General features: G+C 39.0%; 1 protein-coding gene across 4 annotated transcripts in view; it reads right to left on the bottom strand.

Moving 5' to 3' along the window:
- Positions 1-23,927, bottom strand: part of cntfr (ciliary neurotrophic factor receptor) — a 323,782-nt gene that overhangs the window by 4,752 nt on the left and 295,103 nt on the right. For all 4 annotated transcript variants that reach the window (XM_063014160.1, XM_063014161.1, XM_063014162.1 and 1 more), the window contains one exon: positions 5,763-5,952. In XM_063014160.1, the coding sequence (XP_062870230.1) occupies positions 5,763-5,952 (190 nt within the window). The remainder of the gene's footprint in view (positions 1-5,762; positions 5,953-23,927) is intronic.

Below are 23,927 nucleotides of genomic sequence, written 5' to 3'. Positions count from 1 at the left end.
GCAGCTTATAGAGCACCAACACATATTACCATTATTCAAGATAATGCAGCTCTGGTACATGAGCATTGTTTACCCACAGAAGAGATGTCACCAGGATGCACTTAAGGACCATCCACCTGACCAACGTACAGAGGATAAAGAAGCTTTTCAGATGCCTTGTGGAGTCCATGTCTTGGTGGATCAGAACTGTTTTGACAGTGGGCGGTTCTAATGTTTTAATCTTTCCTGTTATGAGTTATGTTTTGTGCCTATAAGAAATTAGTCATAAAGCTAATTGAAGGTTATTTCAATATTTCCTGGCTGTTTGTGGACAGGGTCATTAGTAAAAAATGACTGTCTTTGGCAAATCCTGTAATCAAGTGTAATACGGGCAGCTGTAAAAGCAAAACAGGATGATAACTTTTTAAATTATGGTTTAGGCTGTGATGAAAAAAACGACCTCATTATTACAATCATTGAAAAGATACAGAGTGATTGTACATTAGTGATTGTGTATTGAAACAGCAGTGGAACATTGCTGGCTCCAATCATGCGGTGAGCTTGTTTATGCTGCCTGGCTATAAAAATGATTAATCATGTATGTGAGCAGGAATAAGTTACGCTTTTAATTAATTTCAATTATTTATTGTATTACTTGCATGGTGTAGATAGTGTGTGAAATCACTAGCAACACAGTGTTTCCTCAAATCAAACACATGGCCCTACATCACACCGCAGCAACGTCACTATTAATTACAACATGCACAAATTACTAGCACAAGCATTGCACTGCATATGAGTAAAAGCTAATTTTGCAGTGTTTTGCAGTGTGAAGCTACAAATCATCAATCAAAACATGCAACTGCTCGGGTCTGGAACACTAAGAGGTACTTGAAGATCCCCATCTCCTCTGCAACTAAACAACACACATGATCCTGGAGAAAACAGGATCTGTTAGACCAGCTGACATTCTTTCATTTCTGTGATGTCCAGTTCTGATACCTGCATGCCCATTATAGGTGTCAATGGTGGACAGAAGTTAGCATGGTTACACTGACTGACCTCTAATTGCACAGCCAAATACATAGAAGGGTTTGATGAAGGGTTTGATGCACTGTGTGACACAATCACCTTATCACCAGTATTAAAATGACCTGTGATTTGAGCCACACTAGCCCTTCTGTTGGTCTGTACCAGATGCCATGGTCTTTATGTCCTCTACAATCTATAAGTTCTGGCTGACCATCAACCTATCTGTGGTCCCTTTGACTGACCTCTGATTACACAGCCACATATATAGAAGGGTTTGATGCACAATGTGTGACACATTCACCTCATCACCAGTATTAAAATGAGCTGCAATCTGAGCAACAGTGGCCCCCTCTATTGGTCTGTTCCAGATGCCATAGCTGTCATGTCCGTCATGTCCGCTGAGTTCTGGTCGAACGTCAACCTGTCTGTGGTCCATGACTTGGTAGCATGGTCACTTTTACTGACCTCTGTTTATGCAGCCACTTATATAGAAGTGTTTGATGCACTGTGTGTGATACAATGACCTCATCACCAGTATTAAAATGACCTACGATTTGAGACACACTAGCACTTCTGTTGGCCTTCATGTCCACTGGCATCAATAAGTTTTGGTAGATCATCAACCTGTCTGTGGTTGAGACTTGTCCCTTCCTGGACCAATCGGTGGATATTCAACACGGCTACCTGTAAGCACCCCTTGCTATTTCTGATATACTTTAACCCACTCATATGACCATTATAATTTAGCCCTAATTAAAGTCACCCTTGTCTTTACACCTGATCATTTCTGCTGCATTCAACTTGTGTATTATGAGTAACCACTAGCCCAACATATAGGGTCTGTCTGAAAACCTAGTGATCTCTCTACATAGATGCATTTTACATCATCCTACACGTACTCTTGGGAAGAAGCCTGTCTGAATTCTTAGATACCTTAAAATGCTGCCTACTAAGGTGCCTTAATTTAAAGCTATAATCTGACTGAATGATGAGGGAGCATCCGATGCTTCCTTAGCGGTGAAGGCAATCCCAGCATTCAGTGGAGCACAACTGTAGATTAGTAAGTGAAAACTGTGATGACGTAATCGCTGTCTAAGTAGTGCGTCTAAATAATCTGCCTTTTGAGTTCAATGTCTTATTAAAATCCTCTCTATTTAGGCAGCTGCCCAGGTAGGCAGCATACACAATTGTTAGGAAATAAGCATTGCCATGAACATTTTGGGCGGTGGTTCCAATGTTTGGTTCATCCCTGTTAAGTGTATAAATAGTACATAAGCAATGTGTCATAACTGTGCTATGCAGTATGGTAGTCTCAGATCTCAAGTTTCCTAACAGTTGAGAATAACTACAGCATTTAAAGGAAAGCCTTTAAGCAGGGATCTACTACAAAAGCTCAGACTTATGCTGACTTACCAACTTACTAAGTATAGCTTGAATGAAATATGTCATCAAGTGAAAGAAATTAAATCCTGCCTACTGTTTTGCAATGACCACAGTAGTAGCTGCATGCACTAGATGACCAAAAGTATTTGGACACCCTTTTTTTAAAAACAAACAAATTGTATTTAAAATAGAGTGATGTCTATTTTAAATGTGATCTTTTCACCTATAACAACAGCCACACTTCTAAAAAAGGCTTCTCACTAGACAAGAAGTAAGTTGGAGGGAATTTGTGCCCATTTACTCAAAAGAGCATCAGAGGGCTGAGGTCGGGTCTCTCCACAGACCATTGGAGTTGATTTAAATTAAGCTTTCCTTCATGTCTTTATAAATCTTGTGTCTGGAACAAGAAACATCCTTCCCTGAACTGTTGCTTTTTAATTTTTTTACAATGGTTTGCAAATCTTGTGGCTAAAACACATCAATTCAAAGTAGAAGGGGTGTCCCAATACTTTTGTTTATATAGTGTACAATCACTAATAGCTGTTGTCAGTTAGTTTAGTGTTTATACCACGTCTGCCTTTGGGCCATGTTCATGGCAGGACTGTTCATCTTTGGACTGTGGGATGAAAATAGAACACCTGGAGGACACCCACGCAGACACGGGGAGAACATGCAAACTACACAGAAAAGACACAGACCACCCCACCTGGGGATCGAACCCAGGACCTTCTTGCTGTGAGGTGACAGTGCTACCAATTTAGTCACCGTGACGCCCTTCATGTGTTGTGTCTGTTGTTTATGTATGTTTATTATACGTGTTGCTTTAGTTTTGTTATGGACAGGATATTTTGGGACTGTATTTGCTTTTGTATATCAAGCTGTCAGTGCTATTTTTTAACAGTAAAAAAACAGAGACAGTGGCTTTTAAGTTTTATGGGATTCTCTTATCTGCTAAAGAAGAACAAGCTCATCAATACTTTTTTACAACCAGGAGTTAGACAGACCTCTTGTTGCAGTTAATTTAGCTCTCCTGCTTAATTTAATCAAGTTCCTAAACATCTTTATTGTGTCTTTTCCTCTGTGTTTGAGATACTTGCATCTAAAAAAGCTTAAATAAATTGTATAAAACTCAAATTAACTCGAAATTTTGTTTGTTAGAAGTTTAACATCATGTTTTACACTTTAGTTACATTCATGACAGGGCAGGCAGCTACAGGTTACACATGATTCATCAGTTTAAGTTTAATGTCAAACGCACCATCACGGACAATTTTGCATCTCCAATTCACCTCACCTACACACCACACATCTTTGTCTGTGACTGTAGGAGAAAACCAGAGCTCTAGAAGCAAACCCACACAAACTTAGGGAGAACATGCAAACTCCACACAGAAGGGACCCAGAATGCTTCACCTGGGAATTGTACCTAAGACCTTTTCACTGGCAGGCAATAGCGTCACCCACCACGCCACTGTGCCACCCATAATTTGAAAGACATCTTTCAAGCACTTCAACAGTTCAAGTTTATTAGTGGTGCATGGTTGTATCACTCTTTACTTTACAGAACCTTAAAAACTGCGACTAACTCTAATGACTAAAGGATGCTGCTTACATACAATTTAAAATAAGTATGCTAATAAAGGAACAGGCAAACAAACATCTGCTTCTTTTGTGAGGTAAATATAAGCTTGCTCTGCCCACTTTTATTAACAAACATTAAGAAATAAAGGAACTGCAGCATGCCAAATCAATTCCTATCAAACATTATCATGCAAATAGCCAATTTCAATGTCTTATTTCAACTAAACAATCTAATGCCTTTTGTCAAATCACTTGCATAAATCAAACAGACAGAGATGTTCTTGTTTAGTAGTTTTTCAGTGTACAGAAAGTGTGTGCAAAATCTCAATTTCAAAAATGAGACTCAAGTCCTCCAGCACTGTAATAATTATTCAGAAGTATTTGGATGACTTTGTCAAAATGCATCAACAGTTTTCTGACCAATCAGAACAGAGAATTTCATCAAGACAGGGAATAAATAAGAAGTCGGGCGCTATAAGATCTTAGACCAAAGTTCATGGACATGTTATAATACACTTTTTTTTTTACACTGGGTTTGTTAACTTGTAAGGTAGGGAGACCAAAATATAAGTGTTAAGACATTGAGGCCAATATTAAATACACCAACAACTGACATTTTATGAAAAAGAGTTGACATTAAAGCAGCTTGAACATACAGTTCCAACTATTTATTAATTGTTAATAAAGTTATAATTAAGCACTATTTTCATCATTAAACTTAGTTTTATTGTGTACTGACATTACTGTCCAGCAGGAGGCAGTCTGACTTTGTAGTGCAATACCTTTTCAAATTTTTGTCTTTGATTATTAAAGATAAAAATCAGATCAAATGGTACAGCCTGGTCTCATACTTATAAATCTGAGTAAGATTAAACAAGCCAGCCCATCTTAATGAAATTAAATAAGGGTATATTGATTTTACAGACCCTATAAACTAAAGAAAAAAAACCCACTAATGATGTGGACCAACGATATCCGACCAATTAGGTTGATGTACAGTCGTGTTGCCTGCCAGTTCAGCAAGCATTTTATCTAACATACAATTAAACAGTATGTACATATGATTTTAAAGGGGATGTTAGGGGATGAAATTAGGGGATGTATTTTATTTCTTGATCTTGCATATTGTTTTGCATATTGCATATTGTTTTGCATATTGTTTTGACCACTACCACTTATCTGACACACGTGAATCTGCTGACCACTTAATTCTTACAGGGTGCCCTAACAAAGTACGGAAGGACACTGTTCTCTCTGTATTCCTCCACTTGAGCCAGTACTATCCTGCCTTTCCCTTACTCAGACACAGCCAGTTGTGCCTGCTGAGTGCCTGACCAGGATGGAACTGCTAAGTCTCAGTTTATTTATTTATTAGGATTTTAACGGGACATTTTACACACTTTGGTTACATTCATGAAAGGACAGGTAGTTACTGGTTACACAAGATTAATCAATTTAAGTCCAATATCAAACACAGTCATGGACAATTTTGTATCTCCAATTCACCTCACTTGCATGGTTTTGGACTGTGGGAGGAAACCCACACAGACACGGGAAGAACATGCAAACTCCACACAGAAAGGACCCACACCGCCCCACCTGGGAACTAAACGAAGGACCTTCCTGCTGTGAGGCGACAGTGCTACCCACGAGCCACCCCTGCTGAGTCTCAAACTCGGTTCTCATAAGTAGTGTGCTAGCGTGTTAGAAAGGGTTTGATGGAAAAGCCCTTGTAAGTTTGTGTAACAATAACTACAGTTGAATTGGGAGTAACAGATGACGCTCACCTATGGGGAGTTCTGCCTCAGTGGTGGAGGTGATGGGCTTGGGCTCCTCTGTCCAGGGTGTTGCATGCACAGCCACACTCCAGTCACTCCAAGTGCCAATCTCCATGTCTTTAGCTGCCAGCTGGATGATGTATTCCTTCCCCACAACTGCATCTGTGATGGTGTGGGAGGTGCTGTCCGAGAGCTCCACCTGTCGATAGAGATGATCATTTTATTTATTTATTTATTAGGATTTTAACGTCATGTTTTACACTTTGGTTACATTCATGACAGGACAGGTAGTTACTGGTTACACAAGATTCATCAGTTCAAATATTTAACGTCAAACACATTCATGGACAATTCTCCAATATAAGGAGCGTCCAAGAGGAAAACCACGCAGACGGGGAGAACATGCAAACTCGGCACAGAAAAGACCCACTTTACCTGGGAATCAAACCCAGAATCTTCTTGCTGTGAGGCAACAGCTCTACCCACCATGCCACCTCCTAGTCTCAGTCTCTGATGCTTGGCAGTAAACTACCTGATATATACTGTAAACGTAGCTGGACATAAACACCTGGATACTGTGGCTACAATCTGATTTGCTTTTTGTGCTGATGTTTGTGTTGATGATAGCAGAACAGAGAGTTCCTTTAAATCAGAGGGAAATTTGAATAATGCACTACAGCTGAGGCTGGGTGGCAGCAAAAAAAACTTGGCAGAGATTAACCACAGCCCTTGAATCACCCTGGGCATCCATTACCTTTCCATGCACCATTTCATACAACGGCGGTGAAATAAACACTGCCACCATAGTTAAGCAATTAACCGTAAAGCTTATGGCCACAACAGCAGATGCTAGTGCAGCTTCCTAATGGTGCCACACAGAGAACCATGCCAGTCAGGTCCATGAAGGATAGTTCTGCGAAGACCAACACACCAAGCAGAAAGTTAACAGCCACAGAATTCGATGCACTCTGAGGTGCAAACACCTTAAGATTGTCAGTTGACGTGTGTTGATTTTAACCAAGAGTTAAGTAGTTAAAGTTGTGTAATAATGTTGTGATTAATGTGAATCTGTTGTATAATGTGAATCTTTATAGTGTGTACTATTACTTTTGATCTATGTAATTTGATACTGAGGCCCTGATTTCCCCAAGGTGGTTCTGACGGAAACCTGTTTACTTACCCAAGGTTGAATCCGCCGTGCCAACGATGCTGCTTCTGCTAGTTGTGATGGGAACCTTGCATGTTTGTACCAAAAATGTCAAGAACTCACTACGGACTTAATCACAGACTGGACTGAATAATGAAGAACTCCAATTGTTTACATTATTGTTTTTTGCTAGTTATAACTTTTAGTTCAATTTAATTTTGTGTTTGTTTGAGTCGTGTAAATCCTATTTATTCAAATTATCCTCCAGGCCACCCAAGGAGGATGAGGGTCCCTGCTGAGTCTGGTTCCTCTCAAGGTTTCTTCCTGTATTTTTAAGGTAGTTTTTCCTTGCCACCGTCACCCTCGGCTTGCTCAACAGGGGTTTTTGGTCTGTTGGTCCTGGATTCTGTTAAGATGCTTTGAGACAATGTCCATCGTAAAACTTAATTTAATTGACTTAATTTTCTTCGGGATTAATAAAGCATCTGTCTGTCCATCTATAACATTGACATGACCATGTAATGAACACTTAATGGACGTGTTATCATACTGTATAATTATTGACTACTATCCTGATATCTTAAAACACAGTTAATACAATCTGTGACATACATGGTTTGGTGTAAAAGTGTGATTTTTCCAGTAATAAGGCAAGTTATCATTTCTTTATAAATCACATGATGATTCAACTATATGAAGGATAGTTCTGCAGAGATCAACACAGCAAGCAGAAAGTCCAGTGTGGGAGTGTATTTGTTTCAGTGAGAAATAATACCTTTTGTCATGTTCTTAACTGCACCCAGAATAGCAAATCCAGCCTTTTTTCTGATGGGAATTTTTGATACTATTGTCAGGATGATGGGCACGCAGGACAACAGAGGCAAACCCCTGACCGAGATAATTTAGTTTCCGCATTTACATTTTAATTGAACATTTTCCTTTTATAATTGTAAGCGAGTGTTGCTCATTTCCCTTGTGCTTCCTTAAAACCCACTGAACAATGGGCAAATCCTTTTCATTTAGATTAAGGCATGTTATGTTCTCTTCCTCCTCACCCTCCCCTTTCCCAAGTGAATGCTTTTTAAGCACACGGGTTACCAAGTGCCACTCGATTCTTATTCCAGCACAGGTCTTAGCTTGTCTGTAATGGCATTTCCAGCTCAAAGCAAACGCTTTTGCCTTTTAAACCCTTTAATTCACGGGGATGCTAGAACGATAAGCTAGCAATGAATTTTGCCAGCTGGAAGCTGGCACACAGTTTAGGGTGCAGTCAACTGGCACAAGGCTCATTCTGCCCCAGAGTGAAGTTTCACTCCCGGATCTGGAACTGAAGCGGATGTTTCCTTTCCATGCTCCGTTTCACTGTCTTAGCCACAAACTATCTCCAAATTACCAGCCACTTATGAGGGGCTTCGGTGCCAAGAATGCAAATAGGAGTTTAGGAAGAATTCAACCTGAACCATGGTAACCCGGGGTTGGACACAAACACACACACAACTCTTTTTCTCTGTTCACTTTATTTCTCTGGTTTAGATTTTCTTTCCCAACCACTTTGTATTGACCCACACACATGCACACTTACAGTCCTATATAATCACACCAGAGGTATGAGGTCAGTGGAGACGGTCAAACCGCAGTGCAAGGCTAGATCAGTGGATGGCGGGAAGTCTACAGGACAGCGTTTCTCAGACTGATTCAGTCTAACTGCTAACACCTGAACCCTTCATACAAAGTGAAAACATTTCTCTAAAATAGATTCATTCAACCTCATCTAGCAGGCCAAATCAATAATAACTACAAGAATGCAATCAAATTATAATTATAATTATAAACACAGCTGTAAATTACAGCCTGTATTTGCTGTAAAAATAGACTTGTTAGCACTTCGACATAAAGCAAGCCTATGGAATTACAGTGTGTACAGTACAGATGTGTGCACCCAAATTGCAGGTGCGTTATTAAAAAAACCAAACCATTTTTTTTTATTTTTCAAGCAGAACAGGCTCGAGAGTTAGTAGAGAGTAGACAAGCCAGTAACAGAATCAGTAAATAAGAAAAGCCGAGGCAGGTTGAAGCTTATTGACAGAAACTGATGAAATCAAAAACTCAAAACTGCAAAAACTTCTTCTCAATGTGAAAAGATGCATAACTTGGTGCAAGTAGTATAAAGCCTCGTCTACTACGCAATAATAAAGTTATATAACATAATAAGTCGACAGTTACAATATTTACTACATTTGAAAACACTTGGTTTGAGAAAGCCTTTAATTCAATGTTTGCTGGCAGCTTTTCATTACAGTGGATCCATTATGGTGTGAACCAATAACACTGATGATAGCCAGTAAAATAACAAATAAAATGAACCAGTTTTACAGAATTAGGTGCACTCTGAGGTGCAAAGGCCTTAAGATCATCAGTTGATGTGTGTTGATTTTAACCAAGAGTTTAGCAGTTAAAATTGTGTAATAAGATTGACATGACCTTGTAATAAACATTTAATGGATGTTTATGCCCATTAAGACAATATTATGATATAATGAATGACTACTGTACTGATATCTTAAAAACAGTTAATACAATCTGTAACTGTGAGATTGTCAGATTAAAATAGCAATGCAACATCACTGAACAGATCAACACTTGGAGGAATTTTTTATTTTTATTTTTTTTATTTTAGACTCCCAGCCACTGGTTTGGCATAAACGTGAGATTTCCCAATACTAAGGGAAGCCTTTTTGTTGTACCAGAGAGGACAGAACCTCAGTTTTAACAATGAATCACATATTTTAAATTTAGTATAAAACTGATCACACAAACGTGTTAAAACAGAGTCCCCGGCTACCTAATATGCTTAGAGTTATCATTTCTTTCTAAATCACATGATATAATTATCTTCATTGTTCATTATTATTATAATTGTCTCATCCAATTATCTTTAAGTACAACCTCTCATTCTGTTTATTTAGGCTTATGCAATTATACCGTGGTTGAGTTGTTTGCTAATGAATCATAGGATATCATTTTTTGTATTGATGGAGACTGGATGACTCCAGAACTCATGCGACTGCTCAGCTAGATGAATAAAAAGAATGAGACAAAGAAGTGAGTGTGTGTGAACAAGGAAAGGCATCTAAATCAGCCCAGAGATTAAAGGCTATTTTATGATCATATTATATCAGATTATTAAAGATATGATAGATGTTATAGATTTTACATAATTATGGATGTGATTGATATTGTATCATTACAGAGCGTGCACTCTTTGACCCTCCCAACCCCCAAGCTTGCATGCAAACCCCCGAGCTTCAGAAATAAAGTAATACCTGAATAACATAACTACGGGACCAATGTTAATAGAAAGATAATTCTCAATTTTAACAAACACGACGTCTGCTAAAGGGCCTGAAATGACCGAAAGCCTTATTCACACCGTCTGTGCACACCAGTGCAAAGCAGAGCTGCTGATAGTGGTGACCAGAGGGTGATTTGCACTACTAAATGAATCTTTTAGTCAACAGACTTACAGACCTATTCAGGTTGGTGATAGTGCTGTGAATAATTGATGACGCTTCCTCACCTGCCTGCCTGCCAGCCACCACTGCTTCAGCACTATTTACTATATGCATGTCAGTGCAGTGACTGCTCTCAGATGAAAGCTTGTTTTTAAAGCCACTGTACACATTCTCTTTAACACTGCTGCAGGTATTCTGGGTTCATGTTCACTGGCTTTAACGTCACACATCGTGCTCTTGGTGTGATTTTTGAAAGGTGCCAACTTCTAATCAAGCAGCAACGATACTGAAAACTTGACTCAGTGTGGATTGATAAACACCAGGTCTTTACAAATGCATTTGTTGCCTTTTTAGCTCCACGTCACTGTGTATGTAATATGTTCTTATAGGGTTTCAAAAGCTTGTTTGAGAGCTCAAAGCATAAAGCAGAATAATATAGCCTGTCAATCTACAGTTAAAGTTAAAGATTTTATGGCATGGAAGCATTTTACAAATTTTAGGGATTTTCAATTATTTTTGCACTTGTTTACAGGTGTGGTCAAACTAACCCTATTTACATAAGCACAGCAAAGTCAACAGCTATGCTTCTAGCATTATTATTAAATATGTGAGAAGATATCAGGTTTAGTTTGGATCACTGCTGTAGTTCACAACAAGATTTAAAAAACTTCACATTGTCAAGTTGTCCCGCTATTTAGCCAGTTTAAAAAAACTGCTTAAACTGTTTGAACTCTAGGTGTCGCTATTGCATAAAACAAATATAAAACCCTCGCCCATCTTCTTACCCACAACTGAAAACATAAACATTACACCTACATTAATGTTCCCAAGTTTTTGGATAAACATGGCGGCTCCAAATACACGAAAACTAGACATGAATGCAGACGATTTCAGGCACGCTTGGAAAATGAAAATTTTAACTGGGTTCAGAAGGAACTGGGTATGTTTAATTAAAAAAAAAGTATAATAATCTTTTCAGGATTATAAACTAGTGAGTGAAATGAGCAAAATCTTAGTTTACAAAACACTGCCAAAGAGAGATCATTAGTCACTTAAATAAAAAGGAAGTGTAATTGTTAGTCATCATGTATGTCTATAATATTTTTATTTGTTTTATTACAAAAAAATACTCAATCTGGCCCCCAACAAGAAAAATTTGGACACCCCTGCTTTGGGTAATTAAATCCACAAACAAATATTTAGTTTAATGCCTTCAGGTTTTTATATACTTTCAGCATAATTATTACATCCTCAACAGTCAGGTAGTCATTTACTTAAAGAAAACCTTACAACTGTTCAACCACGACCAAGAACTGTTCATCAAGAAGCTTAAATAGAATGTAATTTCAATGAAATATATTTAAAATAAAGCTAACAGTTTGCAAAAAAAGCACTTTAGACATGACAAGGTGACAGTCCAGCCAGTAAGAACAGATTTTTCTAAGACAGGCTCCAACTTCAAGGGAATGCTTTGAACTCAGAGAGGAAATGTATGGCTTAATCAGAACACTTAAGTGGCACGCCACTATGGCTAATTTCATTAGTGGTACACAATTAGAATGGTTCCATTCTGACTTTCCTCCTTCCCTGGGCAGTTAAACTGGTTACTGTTTATATTCAGCCCCACAGATCATTGAAAGCTAATTTGGGCAGATCTCTAACTCAGTAACCGTCCACATCTCCTGCTGTAGGCATGCATTATGCAAACAAGTAAACAAACAACACAAAGCCAAAAAAGAAGAAAAAAAACAAACTAATTTCCCAAACTCAAGCTTGCCAAATGTGTGCATTAACAGGGAATGCTAAAGACACTCACTGTTACTCACACTGGGAGAAACATTCTGGCTGCCAAGAAACCAAGCAGGTGGACGCTATGCTTAATGAGGACAGATGGGAGAGAGATGATCCAAATGATTCACATAAAATCATAAAACAACATTCTGCTGAAAACCCTTCAAGGACAAACAAAAGACATTAAGTTCTGAATGAAAAAACTGATTACACACAAAAAAACAGCAGCCTGTGCTCTTGGTTAACTGGTTAAAAAGTCTTCATAACAGGCCAGCTAATACACAGTGATCTTGAAGCTATTCTGTCAGATCATACAAGTACCACACTATAAATGTACTGGACTCGTGTACAGCTACAAAGCCATTGTCTCAGATCAGAAATTCTCAATGCCAGTCACCTTTCATTTAACCAGCTTGAGAGTGCTCATAAAATATGTACGAAATCAAAAGAGTCAATAAATAAATCATTTATATTCTGTAGTGACTTCTGAAAAGCAAATGGAAAAAAAAATTAAAAATAAAACTTTATTTCATACTTTGCTTTGGAGGATTTACTGCATCAGTCAGTCATTTATTTATTCAGTTTTATTAATCATTCCATCCTGGGTAGAATCACAGTGGGTCCTATGCCACCTTGACACACTAGGTGTGTGGAGGAATGTACCCTTGATTGCTGCATGGGGGGGGGCTCCTTAACAATGCCCATGCTTAATGCAATAAACACGCTTCTGGTCAGGTAACCAAATACCAGCAGCTATGTACTCTATGTGTATCTATATATCTATCTATATATTGTTGTAAAATCAACAGGTAATGACATTACGCTGTATGCTACACTTGTATAAGTGTAGCAGGTGCAGCAGTGTTGTTGGGATTTTTATATCACAGTGGCAATGCTGAGAGGAAAATAGAGCACGGACCAAAAACATAAAGCCAGCAGCATCCTGTGATCAAAACATTTCCACTTAAGACTTAAAACGTATGCATGAAAAAAAGAAAATTGCTCCAGTCTCCAACTTTACACATACAAGTGCTAACAAGGTGTGTGTTCTTAATAACAAGGCCAGTAAGTTTAGTATATAAAAATTTCAGCAGCACTTGATACACTCATACCAGGACACCACACACCATGTGATTAAAATAATTTGGCTACAGCTCTGTGCTTTATTTTTATGAACTATAAATCACTCTCATTAACTCATTGTGGTGGTTTTTATTTTAAGAGCTAGCTTCTTTATTAAAACTCCTTGCGCTCTTTCCTCCTTCATTTCCCAGCGTCAGTAGGGCTGTTTAAATTCATGCCATCTCTCTGCGGGTTCAGATCGCCTGGCTTTGCCATCGGTACCTCATTGTGTATTATCCACAGGCTCTATTTTAATCTGTATATCTGTGGAAAAAGGCTTAACCCATACAGTGAGGGGGGACAAGGGAGAAAAGGGAGATTTGTACATTCTTTGGAGATTACATAAGGGAAAGGCCAGTGACCCTCGTCTCCCGTCCCTATCCTGTCCAATTTAACTCTAACACCCTGTCCTGACTTCAGGCTTTTGGTATGGAAATGGAGGCTTTGAAGGACCTGGATTCTTTTATCCAGGACTGACATTCTTGGACTTTTTTGCTTGCTGTGTGTATCTAAGGCCAAGCAGGCAGTGTTAAAAGGCCTGATGGGACATGCAGTAAGATTCAGCACCCTTTGGTAAGCTATGACATTAAAATCCTAATAAATAAATAAAAGTAATGTTTTATTTACCCACTTTGGGTTACATTCATGACAGGACAGGTAATCACTGGTTACACAAGATTCATCAGTTCAAGTCTTTTTAATGTCAAACACAGTCATGGACAATTTTGTATCTTCAATTCACCTCACTTGCATGTCTTTGGACTGTGGGAGGAAACCAACCCAGACACGGGGAGAACATGCAAACTCCACACAAATAGGACCCGGACCACTTTACCTGTGAATTGAACCCAGGACCTTCTTGCTGTGAGGCTCCAGTGGTACCCACTGAGCCACCATGCCACCCTTAACTTTATTTAAAGTGAAAATATTCCTTTAAAAATAGTGATTTAATATTTTTATATTAGTTTTCTGTATGAAACCATCTGTTTTTTGAAATATATTATTATATGAGTAGTATTATATATTAACACAACCAAAGGCCTTTAGACACAAGTGGAACTGACATTAAAGATTTCTAGAATCAAACCCCGAAGAATATTATACAGAAAAGAACCTAGTCTGCATTGATAGGTACGGTAAAGAGGGGGCTTCATCACTGTGTTCACTTCTAAGGCCAACAAAACAAGTTAGGAACCACTACATCATGGACTTCATAAAATACCAGGAGATTTAAAATACAAATCTCAATGCCCCTTCTATGTAATTAAAATTGGATCATAGTTAGATCTTTCAGCAGGAAAATAATTTGAAATGTGTCCAAATCCACACAAAAGTGGTTTGATGACCATGGAATCAAGCTGTAGCCATGGTCATTTAGTCCCCTGACCTAAATCCCATTAAAATAGTTGTGAAGCGAGATGGAAAGATTCTGTATTAAGAACTGCTTTTAGATTCTAAGTTTCATTAGACCTTTATGGAAAAGACTCAGTTCTGTGGTGTGGTTGCACACAGCACTTTAGCAGAGATGGTTTGCAGGTTTTGTTAGACAATTATTTTTAATAAGCGTTTTAAAAAATATTTTAATAAATGTACTTTAATAAAAGAGATTGAGGCACTTAATAATTCTGGAGCTGAAAGGTCACGCCTGACAATGTTTAATTGGAGAAGTTGCCCAAAAGTGATGATACAGTATGTCGTAGGAGTGTGCAGATCTCTCTATAGCGCCTCCTTAGTTGTTGTTGAAGAATGTAAATACAATTGGCGGCTGAGTCAGGAGGGTGTCTGTTGTCATGGAAATAAAAAAAAAAGCAATTATGTGCCACTTCCAACATTCACATCTGACTTTCCAGTGATGGGGATGAAATTGGTCGGGCAAAGCGGTCCTGTCACTCAAGCTAATGAGAGCAATTCCCTCAGCCACTATCAGTTGGCTTAGTGCAGCATGCCAACAGGTTTAATGGATAATGGTCCATCCGGCTGGCCGCCCTTTGATGCCAAGCTGGCGGCACTGCAATTAATATCAAAGTGAGTCAAAACACCTTTCCAATTATCACAGAAAAACGACTATGCAACTCCTAAAAGTGCTTTATCAATGGTGGCTAGAGTTCATTAACTATTTTCAGCTAGTTAACGCAACATCTTGATATGCAAAGTTCACTAATAAGATGATGCATTCCATGCCTGGCTATTCCATGCCTTGCTATTAGGCTGGATGTACAGAAAGGAAGTCAGCCAGACTAGAACTCGCATGCATGTTCTCTCTCTCTCTCCTGCAAACACAAACACACATATTTGTACAGCCTACCCCCTGATAGATGTCCACACCCGAGTCTGCAGCAAACTGTGCCACTGAACAGGCTTTGTGATTATATAGAGCTTTGACATGCTGATATCTCAAGGATTTCCCCAGTGATATGACAGCAAATGATGAGAGAAAGAAGATATATTTTTACCAGCTCCGTCAGGGTACCAGAACAGTCTCATGCCTAAAATATAACCCCCCAATGCCCTGCTTAATCCTGCTGCAGGTGCCGGCCACATTAAATATTAATGCCTAGCATAATATAATACAGAGGTTTGGGAGAACAAAAGAACATCAAAGAGACACAACTGGGCCACTTTTTAGATCCCGGTGTCAGTTTGAACTGTAAATATGATGAACAGTTTGCCAAAGTCAATTTCCAGCCTGGCTGGGGGGTATATAGTCTTAATAAAATTGCTGAACAAACCAGTTGCTATTTAAAACTTTCCAATATCAAGGACATTCATTCCATGCAGGCATGCCCAGTGTCAAGCCACTGGTGTTTAATGTCAGTTTAAAACCCACTGTCCAATATTTAAACGGCATAAATTTTTGTATCAAATGGCAAATTGATCTGTTAAACAAAGTGCCTTAAATCTCCAGTGGAGGCTGCTGCTTAAGGCAATTTATATCTTGTTGATAGATAAATGTTCAATTAACATCCCCATAACTCTGTTTCTTTTATTGATTTATTCAGAAACACTGGACAGTAAAAGTGTAAATATATCAGATAGCTAGTATTCTTTGAGCAGTTTACACCAAAGTTTACTTAAAAGAGAACCTATACAGTAATGTAAATTATCATCTGTGGTCACCCTAAAAATCTTTTTTTTTTAAAAACATGTAAATTAATTTCTTCTGCACATACTGCAGTAATGTAAGAGACAAAATGTGAATTTGCTGCTTAACAAACTCATTTGATTCAGTTTAATTACAGAACTTCAAAAATACCTTAAAACCTGACAAGAGACGATATGTAAAATAAAACAGAAAGCAGTGACATTAAATAGCACAAAACATAATATTCAGTGTTTTACTTCATTAACATTGATGCTCCTGAAAGCATTATCTAAAATGCAGCCTATGTTTGCTCCAAAATGTCTAAACATCGTTTAGATGTGCAAGTTATCCATAGTATGGACACAGATACACCTCCAGACATGACGGACCCTGTCTTCTGACCTGTACTCTGTTAATAATCCAGATAACTATTCTTAATGGTTTGCAAAATAAAAGTACATTACGTCCATAAACTATATGTGCAACAATCTACTTATGAGGTGTTTTTATCCAGAGAAATCTGCAGTGTTCTATATATCGTTGACATGTGGCTTTTACTGCACATAGAACAGTGTTAACTTGCACACTGTGGATGCAGAGATGAACTGTGTTTATTGAGAGAATGGTCTGTCAAAGTCCTCCCAAGCCTATGTGTTAATATCCATCACAAAGTCCGGTCGATTTTTAATACTGTGCTTTCTGAGGTATCTAAGCTCACAGCCACTGGTTGCAGTAGCAGCTTTCAGCCTTGTGCTTTAGGCACAGATATTTCTCCAGATTATTAATATCTTTTGAGAATATTATGCACTGTAGAGGGTAAAAAAAATAATAGTCTGCAGGGTAAATGTGACTGATTGCTGCTTTAGAAAAGGAAATGCAAAGTCATGATGAACACAGGTTTGGCTCCAAAAAGGTTTCCCCTCCCAAGGCGGATTAAAGACTTCAGTAGAAAATCTTGTACATTAAGTCATCGTTAGAGATCTGGGTGTAAAAATGACAGAGAGAGAACTGGCTGATCAGCCTGATGATAGATAATGACAAATAATATCCACTCGCCTGGGCCAGTATTCAAAAGTGAGTGCTGGTGATTACAGCCAGGTGATGGTACGATTATATGTGCCAGGGTGAGCAAATGATTTAAGAAGACTTGTGTTGGTTTTTTTAAGAACTGATTGTAAAGCAAAGAGTAAACAGTTTCCTGATCACTACAATGTAAAATACTGATAAACACGACCACCAGTGTTTTGTTTATGTATTTTTCTTTACAATATAAAAGCAGCGGTGGGAGCTTGGCCATGAAAAAGGAGTCATCTTTCATGAGCTTGATGTCAGAGCACACTGGCCTCCTTTCTGCCTCTAATTTCCTTTGCCATGCTAATGGTACTGCAATGCTGGGGACTATTGATCAATCTAAGTGCCGGCTAGAGGAGAAGAGTGACTTTTGGCAGAAGCACAAAAGCCCATTAAAAGCAGGGTAGTGGAGACAGAGGCGGAGATGAGCCATGCAACATGACTGGGAGAAAAGAACAAAACAAAAGTGCAGGAATAAAACGCAAGAAATCAAATCAATGCGTTTTGTATACATCAGAAATGATGACCTCAGATTTTGGGGAAATATACAACAAGCACTTGAGATTCTCCATTACTGCGTGTTGATATTTAAGCTGATTGTTTATCATATCATAGTGCTCAGTTTTCAATACATTGCTTGCGATTAAGCATTTCTGGCTTAAATGTAGTGCTTGATTTCACTCAACAAACACTTCTGTCTCGACTTGTTTCATGTGTATTGTCTATAAATACAAAGAAAACTGCAAGTTATTACAAGCAAATGTATTCTTTTTTTTCAAATGTATCCCCACATTGTTCCAAATTTTCATTTATACTTATGCACTCTGGCAACCCATAATTTCTTTCATGTCCATAACGCATAACTTTATCTCCTCCATTTAGATAACAACATACAGAATATCTCAAAATAGTGATGACTGTGTTGTTAGGAAGTTATTTTCAGGTCTGATTTCTAGGTTTCCTTTGGATACTTTGATTTCTTTCAGATTTCTTCAACCAGTTGGTGTACTGGCTACTATAAAACTAAATGGTGAGGTATTTATAACAACATACCATTCCCTTTTGCTGTGGAGAATGTTGTGTGTGTGTGTGTGTGTGTGTGAAAGAGAGAGAGAGAGAGTGAGTGAGAGTGAGTGAGTGGAAGGGCAAAGGGAACACACCCTGGAGCCACAGTGCTGCATTCGGATGAGATCGATAAATGAGGTGAGGAACACTAGCAGAGGCCACAGGGACACGGCATAGAGCGAGCATTAGCGCTAGCATCCAGCTCGCTGGTCCCTAAACAAACAAAATGTGGTGCCAGTCTCAACCACTGAGTGACCACACAGAGCACAGGGTTTCTAAACATACGCTGGAGTACAAATTCTTCATTATTTACATATATAAACACATGTATAGCCTACTATTCATTACTCATTTCTAAAAAAAAAAACACACACACACACGCTAACACGTGCATGCACACATAGTGAACAGGAGGCAATACTCCCAATAGACAAAGTAGTATGACTCACTGACAGAATTCATACCAGAGAAGGATGGGGACTGAAATATGATATTGCAGCTGTAAAGTGTCTAATGGCTAATGCTATCTATGAAACATGGTCAGATAGTCAATATATTTTCTGAAATGTGTTGAAATTTGACCTTGTGCCTCCATCACCCTCTCTATATAAAAAAAAAAAAAAAAAAAAATTATATATTTATATATATCTTTATATACACCGATCAGCCATAACATTAAAACCACCTCCTTCTTTCTACATTCACTGTCCATTTTATCAGCTCCACTTACCATATAGAAGCACTTCGTATTTCTACAATTACTGACTGTAGTCCATCTGTTTCTCTACATACTTTTTTTTAGCCTGCTTTCACCCTGTTCTTCAATGGTCAGGACCCCCACAGAAACACCACAGGACCACCACAGAGCAGGTATTATTTAGGTGGTGGATCATTCTCAGCACTGCAGTGACACTGACATGGTGGTGGTGTGTTAGTGTGTGTTGTGCTGGTATGAGTGGATCACGTGTACACTCACTGTCCACTGTATTAGACACTCCTACCTAGTTGGTCCACCTTGTAGATGTAAAGTCAGAGACGATCACTCATCAGTGGTCACAGGATGCTGCCCACATGGCGCTGTTGGCTGGATATTCTTGGTTGGTGGACCATTCTCACTCCAGCAGTGACAGTGAGGTGTTTAAAAACTCAAGCAGCGCTGCTGTGTCTGATCCACTCATACCAGCACAACACACACTAACACACCACCACCATGTCACTGCAGTGCTGAGAATGATCCACCACCCAAATAATACCTGCTGTGTTAGTCCTGGGAGAGTCCTGACCATTGAAGAACAGCATGAAAGGGGACTAACAAAGCATGCAGATAAATAGATGGACTACAGTCAGTAATTGTAGATCTACAAAGTGCTTCTATATAGTAAGTGGAGCTGAAAAAATGGACAGTGAGTGTAGAAACAAGGAGGTGGTGTTAATGTTATGGATCAGTGTATATACACTGTATACTTCTCTCCTTTCTTTTCCCTAGATCCATAGGACCTTGTGTTCATATACATAAACAGGGCAGTGGTAGCTCAGTGGTTAGGATTCTGGACTAGCAATCACCTGGTTGCCAGTCCAAGCCCAGGTTACTACTGTTGGGCCCCTGAGTAAGGCCCTTAACCATTACTTGCTTGTAATGTAACACCATTGGTGTTAATGTCAGGTTGATATAATATTAATTCATTAATTTGCTGTCTGTCTAATCACTGCTTTATCCTGGTCAAGGTCATTTATAGCCAGTCCAGGACCCATGTTTACTTGTGGAACCCATGTGGACACTCACCTACTGTGCTATGGCATCATTCAAAATATCTATAGAATATTTTGTTTACATACTGTGACACTCTTGTATCTTGCTTACTTCTAGCTTTACTGATTTATATATGGGAAAGAGACAACCCCCCAGCCCTTTAAATAGTAATTATTAACTGAGCTATGATCACCTGTGTTGCTTTAGTCTCTTTTGGGAGCTGATCTAAGAAACCGAGTTCTCTAAGACCACGACCGCTTTGCTACGTCTGCAATCCCAGAAGTCCTGGCCGGCCAAATCATTTCTCATTTAGGCGAGTGGCACCGCTGCGGCTCATTAAGACCGGGGTTTAAAAGCATAGTTTCTGAAAATGAATGGAGGTGAAAGAAAAATTGCCTGCAACATTCATTTTCACACCCTCCTCCCGTCTGCCGGCTCTGTCCATCCCATGGCCCGCTGCTTTTATTGGACAAAAAAGCAAAGCGTGAAACACATGCGGCCATTTCACAGCCGTCTCAGGCCTTTTCACCTCAACCGCCGCTCTCAATCTATCACCTGCTTCTTCTTTTCTAGTCGGGAGAAAAGCTAATACTTGCCATTCACTTGGTCTTTCTCCAAAAAAAAAAAAAAAGAGGAAAAAAGGAGGGGGAGGAGGAATCACAGCGTCTGTGAATTTCACACATCAGTAACTCGATGCAAATTGGCACGCATGCTGATTTTTTTCGCTTGTAGAAATTAATAGGCCTAATCCAAAAAGTAATTATTTACTATTTTGACAGTCAACCTGATCTCACTTAAAATTTGTAAGAAACGTGTTGAGCGAAAGAAACAGCTACGAATTCCACAACACTGACGAACTGCAGAACGTTATGACTGCAAACTTTTCATACTAATTACAATATCCAAAGTATATTATATACTTATAAACTAGGGTCAATGCTGCATAGCATCAGTGTCTCTAGATTTAACTGAATTTCTGGTTACCGGCGGGTATGTTATACATGTGTCCACCTCCAAAACCATACTAGTAGGTGTGTGACAGGTGTGAGAAAATGAGTAAGTGTGTGATACCCAGCAATGCATAATACCCTATAACAGCGTTCCCCAACCTTTTTTGCACCACGGACCGGTTTCATATAAGATATAATTTCACGGAGCGACAGGGGAGGGAGGATTTAATAATATTGCTTGCAAACTATGTAAAATGAGCTTTTTTCGCTGCAATGAGACGCTACTCCCATCTAGGGGTGACAATAAGACAATAACACCCGAAATAGAAGCAGTGAAAACTGCTTTTCTAGCGATCTCTAATTATTTATTCTTTCTGTGCTGCCCGGTAATAAGTAGCCCACAGACCTATAATACCCAATACTACTGTTATTTTTATTACCCAATTACAATTTCTTTACTGTATGCACTACACCTAGACTCCAAGAAGGACAGCAGACAAGAACAGTTTCTCATACAAATATGAAGCCACTTACAGATTCTTTTTTACTGGACACTAGTTTATTTCTACAGAGTCCTAACATACTATGGGTCATTCCTCAGCTTCTCATGCCAGAGCCTAAACCAGAGAACAGGAGTCACTGTTGCAGGTACAAGGAGGTTCTTTCCCACCCTCCTTCCCTGCCTTAGAAACGGCTAATTGTGTCTATTAAGGGCCCATATTTCAACCCCAGTCTCTGCAGTTGTCAACCAGCACTGACCTGCCGCAGTGCCCTGTCCAGGGGGTATTCCTGTTTGTTCAGGCTTTTTAAGGCAGGCTTAGAAGCATTTTGGTTCAAAAACTGGTGCCTTTCCAAGAACCTTTCGTTCTTGCCTAGTGTCAGAGTTCTGTTAGTATTTAGTACCAATGTAGCTTGAAGTTTAAATCAAAGAATTGATGTAAAAAAAACCTGCACATAAATGACCTGCAAATAATTGGTGCACACTGGGTGTATTCCTGTGTGCTCAGGGTACTAGGATAGAGAAATCGATAAATGAATGAATACATGTTAGTATGTAATATCTTTTAGCATTAAAATAGTATAGCAAAGCTACTGTATACAGAAATTTACAAAAGCTCCCAAAATCTGTAGTGGTCAGTCTGAAAATAAAACGGCCTTTCTGAGATGCCCTGGTTATCTTTAAACCTTCTGTAGTATGCCAGAGCTTGTCAGGTAACTCTATTGGTTGATTTTTCATCCCCATTTCTGCTTCAACACAAAGTGAAATGAGCCAGTTTATAAATATTTTCCTCCTGAAGTTTTCTGCTGCAGCCATTTGTCTTAAAAATACCTCAAATACCACACATCTTTTCAATAATTATATAATAGCAACATGTATTTTCTTCTATCTCACTAAAGTGCAGAGCACCTCAGCATCACCAGCCGACAGCTCTGACATAAATATACCAGTCAATACCAGATCTGAGCATTTCTAATGTAAAAGTGATGTCTCAGCAGGACAAAGTGTATTATACGCACTGTCATTTATTGATTGTCTTTTAAAACCCCAGCACCTCAAAGGTAGAGGTATATTATATATTCAGTTATTCATAATCAATAACTGTTTCATCCTGGTCAGTGTCGTGGCTGGTCAGGCACTACCTGGAAACACTGGTTTGTGAAATTATAATTTTTGCCACATTGTTGTTTCCAACCATAATGCTGTCATACACACTCATACCCAGTTGTCCTAGAAAGTATAGCTGGCCCTGCCTCCTTTACTAATCAGAGCAACACACTATCAAGCATCTTTAAGATTGCATAGACGGAATAAGGTAGTTCATCTGTGGACTTAACTACGGTCTGAGAGAGAAAACTGACATATTGCAATCCAATCAAAATACCACATATCCAAAAGTAGAAATAGCTGTGCACACTATACTAAGTTTTCCACGCATGGGCACAGTCAATCAGACAGTCAGGGTCTGTGAACTGTTCTCCATCACATATTTTCAGCTGGTAAAGCGAACACAGGCGAGCTGCAAAGTCTGGTGTTTCATCCGTCAGCAATGCCTGACTCATTTCGCCATTCCTCAGCAGAATGGATGGCTTCCTACACAGCGACCGGGCTCTTTCATCTCTAAAAGCCCTCTTACAATGATACAGTGAGTGTTTGCACATGTGAGGCGCAGCTGAAATGTAGGCCCCTACAAAATAGATGGAGCATCCACCTTAAAGTGAAAAAGAGGGCTATAAGCTGTAAATGAACTGAAACGGCAACAAGGACGATTTTAGGGTTTAAATGAGAAAGCATAATGAGCTAAAAGAATCTTTCTCTGCATTTATAAAGGGACAAAAGGGTTTCAAAAATCTGTTCAAGGTTTAATCAGGAAAACTTATGAGAGCCACTGACCGTAAACAACAACACAAAATTCTTATCACCTTATCTCGTGCACTGTTGAACTTTCTAATACATAAGTACAATTGGATAGGAACTTAAGATGGGGTATGGCTCGTTTAGGTGCTTAAAAGACGGAATTGGTTGTGTCTCAGATAGGAAAGTTGTTGCAGTTGCACTTGCAGCAACCCCTACTGTCTAGTTGAGGCACTAGATGAGTGGTGGAGCAATATAAAGAGCATAGTGTGTTTAGCAGTCTCTTTGTGTAATCAATATGTTCATTCTCTGTAAGAATCTGCCCCTCCTC

This window comes from Trichomycterus rosablanca, chromosome 18 (assembly GCF_030014385.1).
Source record: "Trichomycterus rosablanca isolate fTriRos1 chromosome 18, fTriRos1.hap1, whole genome shotgun sequence".
Taxonomy (NCBI): domain Eukaryota; kingdom Metazoa; phylum Chordata; class Actinopteri; order Siluriformes; family Trichomycteridae; genus Trichomycterus; species Trichomycterus rosablanca.
This window is presented reverse-complemented; position numbering and strand designations above follow the sequence as displayed.